At 43.5% G+C, this 18,301-nt stretch overlaps 1 protein-coding gene across 1 annotated transcript; it reads right to left on the bottom strand.

Moving 5' to 3' along the window:
- Nucleotides 1-143: 143 nt before the first annotated feature.
- LOC150042662 (cytochrome P450 3A9-like) lies at nt 144-17,902 on the bottom strand. Its single transcript, XM_090324277.1, has 13 exons — nt 17,728-17,902; nt 15,691-15,784; nt 14,526-14,578; nt 13,735-13,834; nt 13,154-13,267; nt 12,806-12,894; nt 11,900-12,048; nt 10,317-10,444; nt 8,827-8,893; nt 7,270-7,430; nt 5,230-5,456; nt 3,141-3,303; nt 144-1,027 (listed from the first exon to the last, which is right to left on the bottom strand). Exons 1-13 carry the CDS (start codon nt 17,796-17,798, stop codon nt 932-934), a joined length of 1,512 nt encoding a protein of 503 aa, XP_090180403.1. The 5' UTR covers nt 17,799-17,902; the 3' UTR covers nt 144-931.
- Nucleotides 17,903-18,301: the final 399 nt, after the last annotated feature.

Below are 18,301 nucleotides of genomic sequence, written 5' to 3'. Positions count from 1 at the left end.
TGTGTGCGCTACAAGCTGTGAGACTAAACTATGAGGAAAAAAGGAAAAAAGAAAATAGAAAGTGCCAAGAAAGTGATGGAGGAGAGGGGAAGAAAGGATACTGTTTGAAATATGTGAATGCTTTAACATTGATGTCGAATCAATTGACTAAGCAACTATTTTTATTCAGTGTTCATTGCATTATCACATGGGGGAGATGAAAAGAGATTACAAAGGAATATGCAGGGAGAGGGCAGAAGATGAGAAAGAAACATGACATCAAAACCAATACAACGCATCTCAGCAGAGTGGTAGAAAACATAAACGTAAACGTGGTGGCACCACACGATCAATACACCTTCAATGAGGAAGGTGGACTAACTCTGGATGATAAATAATCAAATTGGAGACTTGATTGCACAGGACACTCCATGTAATCACTGATTCTGATGGTAAAAGTGGAAGGAAGATCCTCATCCAGGTCCCCATGTGAGTAGATGGCCTCATAATCACACTCTTTGGAGAAGCGAGTCGGATGTCAACTTTCTCAACACAATACTCATTGTAGAATGATGCAAATTAAACATTGGAGATAGGTCTTTGCCAACAGAGTTACCACAAGACCGCTCCTTTCCCTGGCTAATTGTCCATCAGATTAGTGATAACTGTCTATATTCTGATCAGAGCTCTGAGAATGACAATAAAGACAGAGTAGAGAGAAATACCCCTGTGAGAACAGAAAGTCACTTCCTTTATGCCACACAGCAGATCAAAGCCCACCCAGCCCTTGAAGAAGCACGAAAATGTCCACAATTGCTGATCACAAACTCACTGCAGAAGACCACCCCACCTTCATTTCTCACAGGTTTTTTTTTTCTCCCCACAAAATCATTGATTTTCTAGTGCTTCCATTTACAACCTCCTTGTAAAACAGAAAAATCGTGGTAGAGAATCATGCTGCACTTATGGTCCCATCTCTTGACACCATCTTTAGGACAATGGGTTTTTCTGGTTGAAGAAGTCCTTGATTACCCAGTTTCAGAGGAATCTACAACAGTGGAAGAAGCACAATGAGAAAGCCATGGGCCATGCACCTCCAACCACAGCAGCACAGAAAGATATATTGAAGGTCATAATGACGACAAATAGTTTTGATATAGCCTGTCATGAAATCTTTCTACTCATTCATTAAGCTCTGTCAAGACTGGGATAGGAACAGTATTCTTCCATCCATTCACCAGGAAAAACTGTGTACCTAAGTTAGGTTACTTTACAGATATACGTTTTAATAAATCAAAAAAAAATTTAACCAGTCAGGGTTGGTGACTCAGGCCTGTAATCCTTGTTATTCAAGAGCTGAATCTGAGGACCACAGTTCAAAGCCAGCCCAGGTAAGAAAGCTTATGAGGCTCTTAGGGTTTAATAACCCTAAAGCTGCATGTGGGTCTGTGGCTCAAGTGGTAGAGCTCAAGTCCCAGGGCCAGCACACAAGCATACAAAATTTGAACCAGAGTCTTAGCCATTAAGGCAATATATTTTTGAACACTCAGAAGAGGTTTAATTTTGGATTTGTTGAATCTGTCAAGATAATCATGAGAAAATACTATACAATTTCAAGCAGTCTTTAAATTCTTTTCTAGTCACATCTTCCATTTGAACCAATTCAGTTTAATGATGGGAGAAACTTCAAGAGGACTTCTTTCTTTCTTTCTTTCTTTCTTTCTTTCTTTCTTTCATTTATTTTCTTTCTTTCTCTTTTTTCATCTCTCTCTCCCCACCCTTATCTTTTTCCTTCCTTCCTTCCTTCCTTCCTTCCTTCCTTCCTTCCTTCCTTCCTTCCTTCCTTCCTTCCCATTTTGGGGCAATAGAAGTCCTGAGGGTTGAAATGAAGGCCTGTGCTCTCCCTGAGTTTTCTGCTCAAGGCTACATGCTTTATCATAGCTCTACTTCAAGCTTTTCAGTAGTTAGTTGGAGATAATAGTCTCATGGGCTTTCCTGCCTGTGCTATCTTCCACTTCCATCCTCAGATCTCAGAATCCTGAGTAGGTGAGACTACAAGCATGATAACTGGTGCCTGGATTCTTCATTCTCCTCCCACCACCACCTCCTTCCCTTTCTTTTTGCATTCTAGCTTCGGTTTTCCTTCTTCCTAGTGTATCGAGAAATAGGGGATTTCTGAGTGCTGCACTAAGGACTCCATGCTGTGAGTGGGGCTTTCAGTGGTCATGGGCTAGCCTGACTAAGCCAGAACAGGAAAGACAAGCACATTGTTATGAAGATGAACACTCTCCAGTCTGGAAACATACTCTGGAGACTGGCAGAGCACCTGTCCCATTTCAAGTATGCCAGTGGCCCCTTTTTCCTAAAAATAAATTTGACACAGCTGCTCTAAAATCATCCAGGAAGCAGAAATATGCTACCTACCTACCTATCTATCTATCTATCTATCTATCTATCTATCTATCTATCTATCTATCTATCTATTCATCCATCCATGTTCCCAGGCAGGAATCCCACTGTAAGGAAAGAGCACAATTTTAAATATATGAGCCTTGGCAATAATCCTTTGTCCTTTGGGAAGCCTCCGTGAGCCTTGGCAGATGAGAACCTCTCACACATCACAACGACACCATCATTCTGTATCACCATCCTGCATACTTCACCCTAACACCAGCCTATAGGAAGTTCAAATGCACCCAGGTCCAAGACCCTCCACACAGACATGCCATACTAAGGTGAGCTGAGCAGAGTCAATCCAAGCTTCATGCTTGGATTCTATCAAACAAGAGATCTGGCTCCCTAATTGGGAAATCCAAGAAATGAAACAACAAAAATGACAAGGATTCTCTGCTTCATCAAATATTAAAAGATGTGTAAAAAACAAAACAGAGCAAAAAAAAATAAACCACAAACCCAAGTCATATGATCATTAAAATCCTAACTACTCAGGAGGCTCAGATTGTAGTTTAAAGTCAGTCCGGGACAGGAAAAGTTCCTAAGACTTTTTCCTTCAATTTAGCCAGCAAAAAGCAGGAAAGTAGAGGTACAGCTCAAGTGGTACAGCACCAGCCTTAAGTAAACAACCCAGGAGACAGTGAGTTCAGGGCCCAATATGCAGCTCCCAACAACTGCCACAAAGCATTGTTCATGTAGGAACTGACCTGGGTTTCCTTACAAGGTTGGAAGGAGAAGTTCTGCATGAGTCTCACAAGAGCAATTTTGATGTTCATGAGCGCAAACCTCATGCCGATGCAGTTTCTGGGCCCAGCCCCGAAGGGCATGTAGACGTAAGGATTGATGCTTTCCTTGTTCTTCTTGCTGAACCTGAGGCAACAAAATTGGGGGAACATGAACATGTCAAGGACCCAGATGTTTGAGGTTCAACTTCACACTTCCCTAACCAGTACTAGCCAGGATCAGTCAATGAGATCCTGCTAGGTTTGTTTTTATTGTTTGTCACTTCGGCAGCTTGAACTCAGGACCTGGGCACTGTCCCAGAACCCTTCAGCTCAAGGCTAGCACTCTACACTTTGAGCAACAGTGCCACCTCTGGTTTTCTGAAGATAAGAATCCCATGGGGGGGAAGGGAAATGGGTACCAAGACATGTGAAAGGGTATCAATGTATATGAATTAATGCACTTTCTATCTGGCAAATATCGTGTAACCCTTTTACTAATTACAATAAAAAATGCAAAAAAAAATCCCATGGGGACTTTCCAGCCTGGACTGGATTAAAACCCCGATCCTCAGATCTCAAACTCCTGCGTAGCTAGGATTCCAGGTGTGAACCACCAGCCCCTGGCTCCTGCTGTGGTTTTTGCAGTAAGAACTGCCAGCTATAGTGGATACTGAATGGCATGACTTCACTAGTTCACCATTCCTCCCTCCCTTTCTGCACCAACTCTAGGAAGAAAAAAGAAACCATAGGCAAAATGAAATACTTCAAGCACCATCAACAACAACCACTCAGAAAATGGCAGCCCTGCTGTACCACACCTTAGTACAACAATGAAATTATATTTAAAAATGTCTAACCAACAACAAAGGAATTGAAAGCTGGAGATCTTTTCCTATCCTCTCACCCCAGAAGAGTGATTTTCAGTCTGGCTCAGATGGGTGGGGATGTAGAAGTGACACATTACAGGCAACGCTGCAGTTGTGTGCAGCAGAGTGAGCAGAGGGTTCTCTGATCTGTACTTTGCTTTTTTCTCCCTCTTTGAACCAGAGCGAGGCGCACACTTCATGCTGGCTCTGGGGACAGCACAGACCACAAGACAAGGCTCTGCTACCAGGAAGAGGCAAGTTCCAGGACAACTGAGGTAAAGATCACATGTCTTTTGATTTTATAATAGTTGTTGCTGTGCAACGTAACAGTGAAACTCTTTGTAGAGTATAAACTGCACCCAAAGCCTGCTCTTGGCTCCATATTTCTCAGGGGACCTGAGAAAGGATATCCCAGGAACTGGCCCGGACAGCAGCCCCTCACGTGTCCATGAGGATACATACTCTCCTCTGGCTTCAGCGAGGTCCTCAGGGCTTCAGCCTGCCCTCTGTGATCACTCTGCAGGATCAAGGACTAATCAGTGGAGGGTGGCTATGTTTTCTTTTTCTTCAGAAATTTTAAAATGTATTTTATTGTGGGGGTAATGTATAGAGGGGTTAAAGTTACATTTGTCAGGTAGTGGGAATATAACTTGTAGAACATGAATAACCCTTATCATGTTTTTGTGGCCCTTTTTTTTTTTTGCCAGTCCTGGGCTTGAGCTTAGGGCCTGAGCACTGTCCTTGGATTTTCTCAAGGCTAGAGCTCTAACACTTGAGCCTCAGCACCACCTCCAGCTTTTCCTATGTATGTGGTACTGAGGAATCAAACCCAGGTCTTCGTCCATGCTAGGCATGCACTCTACCACTAGGCCAAAATCCCAGTCCCCCTTCTCATGTTTTTCTTCTCCTTTCCCTCCCTCCCACCCTCTCCGGAAGGCTAGGTTTTCTAAACGGAGAGGGAGGAAGGGAGTAAATTTACACAGCTAAAGGGGAGGGCACAGAAAAACAGAAGGAATAGAAGACTTAAACACCTAATGCACAGAGTACAGAATAAATGATGATAGGTACACACGTACATACAAAGATTCCAAATCCTTGCACATACACACACAACTGCTGAAGATCGACATTTATGCAAATCACTGAACAAGAGCCCACTATCCCCACCACATCAGGGAAGGCACCTTTCCTCCGGGTCTGCTTACCTCTCAGGGCGGAACTCCTCAGGCTCTGGCCAGTACTTGGCATCGTGATGAAGAGCATAGACTGGTACCATCACCACCATGTTTTTGGGAATAAGCATTCCACTGATTTCCACATCTTTCTTACAGACCCTCTCAACTCGGACAGCAATGGGGTACAGCCGGAGAACTTCGTTCACCACCATGTCCACATACTCCATCTCCATCAGGGCATCATAGGTGACAGGGGCCTGAAAGGGAGGAGCACATTTCCATCATTTCAGGTTTGGATACACGCTGAACTCAACCAGTGAAATTCTGCCAATGCTGCTAGGAGCTTTGAGGAATAACTCCTGTTGGTAAAGAACCTTCACTTTTACAAGGTATTTAAATAATGATCACATCCAAAGACCCTGCTCAAGAACCACAGAAGAACACACAAAGGAGAGATGGCTGTGCCAGTCCATTCCCTCCCCACTCCACACCCACCCCCCACCCTCCGCCTCTGGGTGTAACCTCATGGTTGTTGTGTGCTGTTTATTTTCTCTTGAGAAGGGGAAATGACTAATAGATGCAGACAATGAGTGACGCTCCAGTAAGATATACCAACGTCAGTGTTACATCTTACCAGAGACAGAACAGAGGCTATGGTGATTAGAAAACAGAATTCCTGTTCTGTTTAGTTGGAACAACCTGCATGGCCACTTTTGTCATTATATAACACACAAAGGTCCATTCTGGTACATATATGTATAAAATATCATATTTCATATACAACTCTATAATCACAGGAAAAACTAGTCCTTTATGACCAGAAATTAATGATTTTTTCAAACAGGACACTATCAGCACAAATCCTTTCAGTTCTAATAAAAGCTATAAAAAGCGGGGCTGGAAGTTTAGCCTACTGGTAGAGTGCTTGCCTAGCATGCACAAAGACCTGAATTCGATTCCTTGGTACCACATACATAGAAGAAAGCCAGAAATGGTGCTGTGGCTCAAGTGGTAAAGCTCTAGCCTTGAGAAAGCCCAAGGACAGCGCCCAAGCCCTGTGTTCAAGGCCCAGGACTGGCAAAAAAAAAAACTTGTAAAAAGGGTACAAATGCACAAACTCAGCTCCATCCTCAGTTGCTGGGCCAGTCTACCGCTTGTTCCATTAGAGGTTGACTGTGGGCTCAGAGGAAGAGGCCGTGTACCCTCCTGACTGCCAGTCCAGCTGCCCACAGGATTTATGTGTGGTCAGAGGTGACAATGTATGGCTGACACTCAGGGCTCCAATGAAGGTCAGCTTAGATGCCAGATGTCCTGGATCATAACTTAGCTTCCTCAACTCTAGCTCTGATCCAGGAGACATTTTTTTTTTGTCGGTCATGGCTACTGTCCATGAGCTCTTCAGATTAAGGATAGTGCTCTGTTGCTTGAGTCACAATGCCAATTCTCAGACTGTGTCTTGAGTCACTGTGCTGTCCTGCTAAGACCACCCTGGCTTGTGCATGGTCCATCCAGCACCTATTGTCACCTAAACACTTATTTCATGTGTGCTTATACTTCTGTGGCTCTGAGATTTTTGCCTTTTTAAAAAAATTTCTGATGCTTAATCTCTGGCTCTGGGAAATGGACCCCAGCTTCTTTTGCCCAAGGCTAGAGCTCTACCATTTGAGCAACAGTTCTACTTACAGCTTTTTGTGTTTACTTGGAAATTAGTGTCTCATCAACTTCTCTGCTTGGACTGCCATTGAACCCACATCCTCCCATCTTAGCCACCTAATAGCTTGAACAACAGGGGTGACTCAACAGTGCCTGCCTTAGCCACATTATTGTAATGACAGATCCTGGGTCCAGTTGGAAAAATGAGCTTTTTACAAATATCTTATATCCCACTGAGTAGCGCTTACTACCTTCTTTCCCTCACTGCCTTTCATTTTTCCCTTCAGACTCTTCCCAAATGGAATTGAAGAAGGCTTCTGAGCTTACACTGTTGTACAGAAGTCCTCTCTGGAAGTGATAAGGAGATGCTCTTGTGATCTCATGAGCTCCCGTCCTCCCCAGGTGCCAGGCCCTCACCTTATTGGGAAAAGTCCTGTCTACTTCTTCTTGCAGCTTCTTTTGGACATCAGGGTGAAGGGCCAATAGATACATAATGAAGGAAAGAGTGATGCTGGTGGTCTCGTAGCCAGCAAAAATAAAGATAATCGATTGGGCTGCCAGCTCCAAGTCAGTTAGAGCTGAAGGGAGAGAAACATATATTGTAGGTAACTGCAGTCAGTACAGGATGCCACAATCATGGTTTAAACAATCCCAACATGTAGTGATAAGACATAGAAACCCAAGGCAATAACATCTTGTCATCCCATCTGAGAGGAACCAAAGGGACAAAATAAGTTTAATCTAGTATCCCACGTGTTTGTGCTACCATTTCCCATCTTCTCCGTGTTCTACATTTTTGCCACTGAGATCTGGGTCATTGAAGAGAGCATATTCTATTTAACAGTGTGACCTCACGGCAGTGTGACCCCATCTGTCTTATTGGAGGACATTGCATGCACGCACATATGGAAATATCACGATGAAACACCTTTGTACAACTAGTATGACCTAATAAGAACTGAAAGAAAACATGGAGGAATCTTTTCCATCAAAACACATTTGAAGGCTCTAAGAGAACCATAGGCTCTAAGGATGCAGAAATCAACACACTGCCAGGTGCCAGTGGCTCATTCCTAGAATCCTGCTACTCAGGAGTCTGAGAGCTGAAGATGGAAGTTTAAAGCCAGCCTAGGCAGAAAAGTCCATAAGACTCTTATCTCTAATTACCCACCAAAAGGCCAGAAGTGGAGCTGCAGCTTAAGTGGTTGAGTGCCAGCATTGAGCAAAACATCTAAAAGATGGTGCCCTAGGCCCTGAGTTCAAACCCCAGGACTGGACAAAAAAAATAAAGAAATTAATATAATACGTTTGGATGTTAAGAGGTTAGCTATATGTAGGTAGAGGAGTAGAAGGAAAATATTTTTACATTCATCCCAATTTGAACATGAAGCCATAGTTTCTCTAAAATGCGGTCTACCCAAAAACTTGGAGAAGAAAGGACTCAAGAGTCCACTTGAAATGATTTTGGTGTGCAAACTTGAGAGAAATTAAGTTTCAAAATAAATGATAGGAAGAGAAAAAAGGTGTGTGTGTGTGTGTGTGTGTGTGTGTGTGTGTGTGTGTGTGTGTGCGTGCGCGTGCACGCATGCGAGCCTGAGTAAGTCATGGGGATTGAAGTCAAGAGCCTGAGCTCAGTCTCTTAGCCTGCTAGCACAAGACTAATGCTCTACCACTTGAGTCACATCTCCACTTCTGGTCTTTTGGTGGTGCATTGGAGACCACAAACTTTCCTGCCTGGGCTGGTTTTGAACCAGGATCATCAAATAGCACCTTCTTCAGTGGATGCCTGCATGACAGGCATGAGCCACTGCTGCCTGGCTGTAAACACAATATGTAAGACCATGGTGACGAGAAGGTGACTCCCTTTGGCTGCTGAATAGAATGCACTTGTGGAATTCTATAGAAATGTGCCTCTATGTGGAAAACTGACTTCACCTTAACCTCATGAGTAAGCTCCAAAGGACTCTCCCATACCTTTGTGGGACTCCGTGTCTTTGGAACTCTGGGAATTAATCATCAGCTGAAGTAAATCCACTCGGTGCTGGAAAGAAGACAGACAGATAGCAAAGGTCACCCATGACATGAGAAGTAAATCAGAAGAGCAGAGCTCAGCCTCCCTCTGTGAAAAAGACCCACGTAACTCCAGAGATCTTTTTTACTTTTATTTTTTGTCAGACACGGGGCTTGAACTCAAAGCCTGGGCACTATCCCTGAGTTTGGTGTTGTTATTGTTGAAGGCTGCCCTTTGAAACACAGCACCACTTCTGGTTTTCTAGTGGTTCACTGGAGATCAGAGTCTCATGGACTTTCCTGCCCAAACTGTCTTTGAACTACGTCCTGAGATCTGCTCTCAGCCTTCTGATTAACTAGGATTACAGGCATGAGCTACCCACATCTGGCAGCAAGTCTTTCTGGCACTGCCTGAATCACCAGTGAATGAGGGTGGCCATCTGTGAACTTTGGAAGGATCAGGATCTTTTCCTTTTTAAAAGAAAGCCAGCTGTCCCCATCAAAAGCTTTGGGCTTTGCTCTCCCCAGCTCTGACATTGCTCTGCCTGAGCAATGTCCTTGAGCTTTTCCCTCAAGGTTAGGGCTCCACTACTTGAGACACAGCACCACTTCTGGCTTTTCTATGTATATGGTACCAAGGAATTGAACCTGGGTCTTTGTGCATGCTAGCAAGCACTCAAACTCCTGCTCCTGGACATGCTTTTTAATGGATAGTCCACAGATTAAACTAGCGATTCCCATAGGTAATCTATGCCATTAGTGTAAGAGTCTGAGAACGGGTAACCTTTCAGAAATAGTAAATTTTTCAGGTGACACCTGGAGGAACCCAGCACTAACTTCCTTCCCTACAGACATTTTTCTTCTGATATATGAATCAGATATTCTGAGAGGCCTTCAGAGAGTCAAATTTAAGTTAGAGCACAGCAATACATGGCCTGTGTGAAACTTGGAAATAAACAATTCTGTGTGTGTGTGTGTGTGTGTGTGTGTGTGTGTGTGTGTGTGTAGTGTGTGTGTGTGTGTGTGTGTGTGTGTGTACAGTGTGTGCAGTGTGTCTGGAACTCAAGACCTGGATTTTGTCCCTCTCCTTGTTTGCTCAAGCCTGGCTCTGTACCACTTGAGCCCCTTCTGGCTAATTGGAGAGATGAGATGAGTCTTACTGACTTTCTTACCCAGGCTGGCTTCAAAATCATGATCTTCAGATCTGATCCCAGCCTCCAGAGTAGTAAGCATTACAGCCATGAGCAAATGGTGCCTGGCACTATTAATTTTAAATTCTTTTGTATATCTAGTCTCAACCACTACGTTCTTCATTCCCCCTTTCAATCTAAGAATTCTTGGTCTCAACCTAGAGTTTTTGCACCTACCTCCTGAAAATGACAGGTACATAAAACACATATACAGAGTCAAATAACATTGAACCATGAATAATATTAACTGTCACCAGCTTTTACCTTGGCTTTGTCCTTGAGGCGACTTTCTTTCATCTTTTCTACAGAAGCTCTTAGGAAATCTGTAACATCCTTTGGAAACATGCTGATATTTAATGCCTCATAAATGGGTGTGAGGAATGGAAACAGTACTACAGGGAAGAGAAAGAAAAAATAAAAACAGGATAAAATACAAAATGTGCTGTCTACACCATGGAATAGTATTCAACCATAAAAAAGAAATAAGGTACTACCAAATGCCTCAAGATGGACAAGACTTCAAAGCATAATAAAGAAGCCAGATATAAAACGACACACACTGTACATTTCCACTTATAGAAAATCCAGACTAGGCAGAGAGAAAATAGAGAAGAGGTCATTCAGTCCTTAGGGAAGGTAGAGATCCAGAATGTACAGGATTACTTCCTTCTTTTCTCCCTCCCTTCCTTTTTTCCTTTATCCCTCTGTCCCTCCTCCTTCCTTTCTCCCTCCTTTCCTTCACCTTTTTCTTCCTTTCTCCCTTCATTCAATTCTCCTCCTTTCCATCCTTCTTTCCTTCCTTCCTTCCTTTCAGTCAGTAGTAAGGCATGAACACCAACCTGGGCATTGTCACTGAGCTTCTTTTTTTATTGTTTTCTCACCTTTTTTATTTAATGTTATTGCCAGATGATGTATAGAGGAGTTACAATTACAGAAGTAAGGTAATGAGTACATTTATTGTTGAACATTGCTACCCCCCACGTTTTTCTTCCACTTTCCCTCCCCTACCACCTCTCCCCCAAGTTGCAAAGTTCATTCCCGACATGTTGTCTCGTGGACACCACTGCTACATTGGTTACCCCTTTGTCCTTTTCTATTTAATTTTTTTAGTAATGAATTGACTTTTGGGTTTTGAGTTAATACAAATAAAATAATAGTAAATTAGAAATTTAATAATGTTTTAACTGCCTGAAAAAGTTCACAAGTTCCTCCTTGCTCTCACTGAAATCTTTTCATGCTCGGTCTTCAGTCCCAATTTTCAAAAAGAGTTTATTTTCTCAAATACTTTGATGATTGAGCCCAGTCCTGTGCAGAGAACACAGTAATTCCGTTCAACGGGCAACCAAGCCCATTAGCTGACATTTCCTAGTTACTACTAAAAGACAAAGATAAAGGAAATGCACATCCATATCCTTTCATAATGAACACCCAAAGCTTTGAGTGCAGATGGCAGTAGTAATTATGAATACAGAATAAATATCATTTCAATCACTGAGCTTCTTTTTGCTCAAGGCTAGCACCCTACCACTGGAGCCACAGCACCACTTGCAGCGTTTGCTTTGTATGCAGTACTAAGGAATGGAAGCCAGGGCTTCATGTGTGCTAGGAAAGCAACCTCCCATGAAGCCACCTTCCTAGCCTGGTATAGGGTTTTTGATTTAAAAAACAAACAAACAAAAAACCTGCAATTCACAGTGGTAATGACCGCACATATCTTTACATGTGGTTAAAAAAGTCATTGACTTATCACAGCCTGAGTGAAGTATTCATGTGTATGAATGAATTATATATCAATGAACTGTTTTTCAACAAGGAAGGAAGAGAGGAGGTGGGGGGAAGAGACAAACCTATTGAGAGAAACAATGGATCAAAGAAATCGAATTTTAGAAGCCTCTTGACTTTTTCCACAAAGACATCCTGTGGGTGGTTGAGGGAATCGAGGTTCACCCCAAATGATGTCCCCGTGATCACATCCAAGCTGTAGGCTCCAAAGATGCTGCAGCAGAGAAAGACACAGCACAATGAAAACTCGCACTTCTTTTTCCCCCCTCTCTCTTCTTTCTGTTACACAGGCAGCACAAAGTGGAAGCAAAGTCCTGGGTCAGGACAGGCCAGTCACAAGCCATGTCTGTCAGAAGTGTTTGAGGGGTCATTGGAAGGGCCCCGCCCCACCCCAGATTTTTACCAGGCACGAATGGTTCCCTAACCCTTGTGTGAGGGTTGACAAGGAAGATTGGGTGAGTCAGACTCATCAGGGAGCTCTAGGCACTCAGTGTCAGAAAACAGAGGCACCCCACCCCCACCACCAGACACATCACAGCAGTACAGATACTATGTGGATGATACTAGACTGCTGTAGATAGTGATGGATCCTAAGAGGTCATAGAATGGGGTTGGGGCAGGCCAAGCGTGGAACAATGATCTGGAATGTGTCTCTGTCTCTGTCTCTGTCTGGTATATCTCTCTCCTTCCTTCCCCACCTCTCTCTCTCTGTTTTTCTCCCTGTCTCTGTCATCTCTCCCTCCTTTCCCACCCCCCACTTTCTCTCTCCCTATCCTGGAGCTAAAATTTAGGGCCTGAACTTCTTTTGCTCAAGCCTACTCCTCTAGCACTTAAGCCATAGCTCCATTTCTGGCTTTTCTGAGCAGCATTTCACAGGCTCTTCTGCTGGCATAGAATCATTACCTTCAGATCTGAGTCTCCTGAGTAGCTAGGAGTACAGGTGTGTGCTACCAGAACCCAGCAATACTCACTCCTTCAGTGCCACAGGATTGCCTTTCTCTGCTCGTGGTCTCAGGTTCTTCACCAACCCATCAGAAAAGTTACGAATGATAGGGAACATCTAGACACAAAACAAGAGAAGACTTAAAACACAGAGGCCCTGCCTCCCTCCCTCCTCCCCACGCACCCCCTGTGAGAAGTGAAACACCACATCCCACTTACGAGAAAGCATGGAATCTGTGGGCCATGAGGACAAAACGCCATTGTCAGGCCATTCAACCTTAGAGGATGTGCTCTTGGGAAAGGACTCTCATCTGCCTCTCACCCTGTCCCCGATTCATTCTGCAATGTTCCAGCCCCACGCTCTCAGGTTTGATTACCTCCTTCAGTTTCCCACTGGTGAAGGTGGGGGAAAGCAGTGTTCTCAATCTCTTCCAGTCTTCATCCTCAGAGATGGAGACGGCCTTTTTCATAAACCCTGTTGGGCCAAAAGGCTATACTCCAAAGAAAAACAGAGTTTTGCTTTCTGTCAGTTTGAAGATCTTGGACAGTTGTATAAAACTGGTGAATTGGCAGCATTTAAAAAACTGTCTCCTGTCTATGTGAGCATTTGGCCCTCTGTGAGGGCAGCCAGCTACCTCATGTGATTTTAGGATTTCATATTCTAGACACCTATCTTATCAGCCAGTTCATTTAGTTTTTATCTTCTCAATAAATTACCTTCTATATTCGTTATCTCATTTGTAGCTATAAATGGGTTTACTATAGCTATAAATTGGGTTTTACTCCAACATGTTGACTCATGAGCCCAATGTGTCTTGATCAATATCACTACTTTCAACATTCTCTCCACACTTTCCCAGGAGCTTATAAATATGTCATGATAAAAACGAAAATACTTATTTTGATAATAAATAAATTATAAGATGTTTTTTTAATAAAGGGGGGGAGTGAAGCCTACCCGGCGATTTGTGAAGGTAGTGTAGCATTCTTTCACCAGCACTGTTTTGATCACATCTAGGTCTGTAATTGCCAGCACAGGCTGTCGACCTTCGTATAACCTGTGTGTACAAAACACAGCTGAGTGGAAAATCTAACGAGCCAGGCTCTGCGCTGGAGCCAGAACGAAGAAATCCAGACTATGATAACGCACTAGCTCCTCAACATCTGACAAACAGAGCCTCTCCTTCAAGCTCGGGATTTGGAACACAGAAGCCATGAGGGGCTATAAAATGAAGGCCAAACTAGCTGAGGCCCTAAACACAAACAGCCCTTCCAAGAGCTTGTTATTATTGGGATATTTGGTCAAACTGTGTCCATGCCAGTCACCACAGTTTTTAATAGGTGTATTATTTAATATTAAACATACCTAGCAATGGTGGCTCACGCATATAATCCTAGCTATTGAAGAGGCTGAGATCTAAGGATTGGATTGTAGCTCAAAGACAAACAGCTAAGGAAAGTTATGAGACCCTTATCTTCAATTAACTACCAAATAAGTCAGACTTAAAGTGGCAGAGTGCTAGGCTAACATTGAGAGAAAAAGCCCAGGCCCCGAGTTCAAGCCCCAGGACATCACAACATGTACATACACAAATACCGGTGACAGATGAAACTTTCATAAGGAAAAGCTTCTACTACATTCCATAATTCATTGGTGAGGCTCAAGAGGCTCCACACTGATAGTGTCTCAACATAATGCACTGTATCATCTTCACAAATCTTCCCCATGGAAACTCCCAGAATACGTACCCCCAATTGTTTCCATATTTCTTATAACAGTCTACATCAAAACCTCCTATGCCCTGGGAAGAGAAATAAAGGTAGGTATTACATGTTTAAGGTCTCATCCAAGTACATTCTCCTTGATCAAGTTCTAGAACATGCTGTACATGCAGTGTGTCACTTTGACTCCCTCTTCATAGGAGCATTTGTGGGGGTCAGGGTGAGCCTGGGCTCCCTTCAAACTGCAATTCCCAGGTCACTGGTCCTCTAGTGGCTAAGATGATAGATTTGAGCCACAAGACCCAGCTGTCATGTCCAGTTTTTATCTTTTATTTCCTCATGCATTCTTTCTTGTTTACCAAATGAGGCCCCTGGAGTTGGGATGTTCAAGTCACCTCTTTTGGCATAGAAAGTTCCTATATGACTTTGGCAAAAGTCAGAGGGTGAGTGAAGGCAAAGTGAACTTGTTCAATGTGAAAAGCTAAGAGCGATACCACCTCTACCCATACCTCACACAAAGTAAACCCTTCCTATGAGCTTGTACTTCTCAAGGGGGAAATAACAACAACCAAGTAAAAGAAAAAGAAATCTCTCTGGTGGGAATTCTCAGTTGTGGCATCTCAACTGTGCAAAATCCCTAGAGCTATGAGTGGCCCTTCCTGGAATTAGCTCTGATTGGGGAAAAAATCTTCTTTGGAGCTCACAATGTCTAAGTATCAAGTTCTCAACGTGAGTGCTGGGATGCTAGGAATCTGGATGGATCCTCTGAGGCCCAGCACATGCTCAGGAGCACTGGACGCAGAGCCCTGCAGTACACAGGCACATTCTCTAGGGGAAGCCCACATAGATTTTTCTGAAGGTCAGCACTTCCTTTCCACCAACAGCACTTTCTTGGATGGAAGGAAGCAAGGCTTTGCAATCATAAAAGAGGAGGAGGAGAAGGAGGAAGGAGGGGAGAGGGAGGGAGGTGGAAGAGGAAGAGGAGGAGGGAGGAAGAGGAGGAAGAGGAGGGGGAGGAAGAGGGGGGAGGAGGAGGAGAAGGAAAAGGAAGAAGAAAGTGGAGGAGGAGGAGGAGAAAAGGAAGGAGAAGAAGAAGAAGAAGAAGAAGAAGAAGAAGAAGAAGAAGAAGAAGAAGAAGAAGAAGAGGAAGAAGAAGAAGAGGCAGCAAAACATAGAAATCAAATACACTCACCTTGCGATAATGAAGAACAGTTCCAAAAAGGGGCAGAGGTCTCGGGCCAGGAATTCCCAACTTCTTAAAAACTCTGTGTGGATAGCTCCCATATCTGTAAAGATGGTAAAAACCAAAAAAGTCCAGTGTGTGCGCACACACACGCACACACACACACACGTACACACACACATGTACACACATCCTATACTCATATGGAGAAATGCCTGTTACTTAAGATGTAGAGCAGTTCAACTGGGATGGTAACATGCACACAGTAACACCAAAACTCAAATGGGGGCTAAAAGTGTCTGGAGTCTTTAGGCTCCCCAATTTAGAGAGAGTAGTTAATTAAAGTCTACTATCTTGTTTTGAGTGCTTTTGTGAGATCAAACTAGAAATTTCCAAGTCATTTCATTTGCATGTGCCATCTGATGTGGATAGCCAGGGCCCAGAAGTACCTTTTGGAGCTCTGACCTTACAAGAGAGAAATATTCTCTTCCTTCCTCCTAATTCCTACTGGGGCACTATTGCTTTAAGTATTGTCTTACCTTCTTCCTACTCAGCTGTACAGAAAGATTAAGATAACCTGCTGGACAGGAATATCAATATACAAGGGAGATTCCTGCATATGCATGCTTATTACAGCTCTATTCACAATAGCTGAGCTGTAGAATCAGCAGAGTGCACAATAACCAATGACCAATAATCATATGCATACACACTATGGAATATTACAGTGCTAAGTGAACATCATGTCATTTGCAGCAAAATGTCCCATTGAGTTAGATATGTGAAGTTCTAAAAGCCAAATATTGCACGTTGTCACTTATCTGTGGGTTGATGATGATGGTGGTGGTGGTGGTATTTATGATGATGATGATAGCAAAAATAATCCTACATAAATATTAGGAGTGTCTGGGGAGGTTTGTGGAATGGAGAGGGAAGAAAGGAAAGGATACCAAGGAGTGGAGAATATACAGGCTAGATTTTGTTGAGGGGCGTGGTAAAGATAACACGAACAAAGTACTAAACACTATTTAAAAAGGAAAAAGAGGATAGAATGGAGGAAGTGAATATTCAAAGTTTATTTCTTCCATGTATGAAATTCCTTTGTTTTATTAATGTATGTTCATTCAAAAATAAAAGTTTAATTTAAATAACCAATGAACTAAAATAATGTGCTTATAAGGTAAGTTTTAATGCTATATGTAGCTGGGGACTTGACAGCTCCTGTCTGTAATCCTAGCTACTCAGGAGGCTGAGATCTGAGGACTGTGGTTCCAAGCCAGCTGGGGCAGGAAAGTCTGTGAAACTTTTGTTTTTCTTTGAAATTGTCTAGCTTGAACTCAGGGCCTGGGCGCTGTCCCTGAGCTCTTTTGCCTCAAGGCTGATGCTCTACCACTTTGAGCCACACCGCCACATCCAGTTTTCTGGTGGTTAATTGGAGATAAGTCTCATGGCCTTTCCTGTTCATCCTTCCTTTGAACCATTGTCATCAGACCTCAAAGTCCTAAGTATCTAGGAGTTCAAGTGTGAGCCACCAGCACCTTGCTGTGAGACTCTGCTTTCCGATTAACTCCTAAGGGCTGACCTCAAGCAAAATAGCTCAGGGACCTAGTCATTGAGTTTTACCTCAGGTCCAGCACCAAAACAAAGACACAATAAAGACCTTCTACCCGAAGTGTTCTCGGATCTCTTCAAGGGTGAGCAAGTGATCACCTTCATGTTCTGCTTCTGCTGAATCTGAGGCATAAATTCAGGCTCAAACAACAACTGAGAAATCATTTCCAAACCATGACACTAACCCATCGCCCTCCACACGTTCATGCACAGCAATTTGTTAGTTTCAGGAAAGAGAAATATCTATTTCCCCTCTCACTGGCGCTCCACAGGGTAAACAAGAACCTCTTAAGGTGTTGGCTGAATCTGACTCTTGAGCAAGTTCCCATTCATTTTTCTCTTCTGATCGTCCCAGTGGATAGACCATAATAATCCTCACCCTGAATTTAGGTTACAGAGTCTGGGGGGAGAGCAGAGTCCAGTACAGCTACTCACAGGTACAGGAGCACCAGGCTGGTAGCCAAGAGGACCCAGGTTTCTGCGGAAAGGCTTGGGATCAAGTCCATGGTCACTCTCGTCCAGTATTCTCTCCTCTCACTTTTCCCTTCAGCCCTGGGTTGTGCTGGCTGCAGAGCAGAAGCTGCTGTGCTCACCAAAGTGGCCAGCTCAGATGAGGGAGAGGAGGCCCCAGTAATTTATGGGCTGGGAGAGGAGGTGGGACTGCTGGCACCACCAGTAGGAGCCTTACCTGTGCCCTGCCCGCCCCACGGGTATGAGGCTGAGGTCCTCTCCCTTCTGGAAGCCGACAAGGCATCATGAATATGTGTACTTTAAACTTTGAATTCGCCTTTCATAAACACACAGTAAATAAATGCAATCACTGTTATTGATAGGGCCAAAGGTAACAGATCACCTCCAAATAATCTACAGCAGACATTGCCTCCTCTATGCTCTTCTCTCCAAGGTGGCTCTTATTACAAAGTACTTGAAACTTCACCCCAAGAAACCACATCCACTGCTGTTTACCAAGGCAGCTTCTTCCACTGACATGCTTTGCCAAACGGCTGTT

This window comes from Megascapheus bottae, chromosome 34 (assembly GCF_031878675.1).
Source record: "Megascapheus bottae isolate mThoBot1 chromosome 34, mThoBot2.hap1, whole genome shotgun sequence".
In the NCBI taxonomy this organism is placed as follows: domain Eukaryota; kingdom Metazoa; phylum Chordata; class Mammalia; order Rodentia; family Geomyidae; genus Megascapheus; species Megascapheus bottae.
Note: the sequence above shows the minus strand (reverse complement) of the source record. Positions and strands in the feature narration are given on the sequence as shown.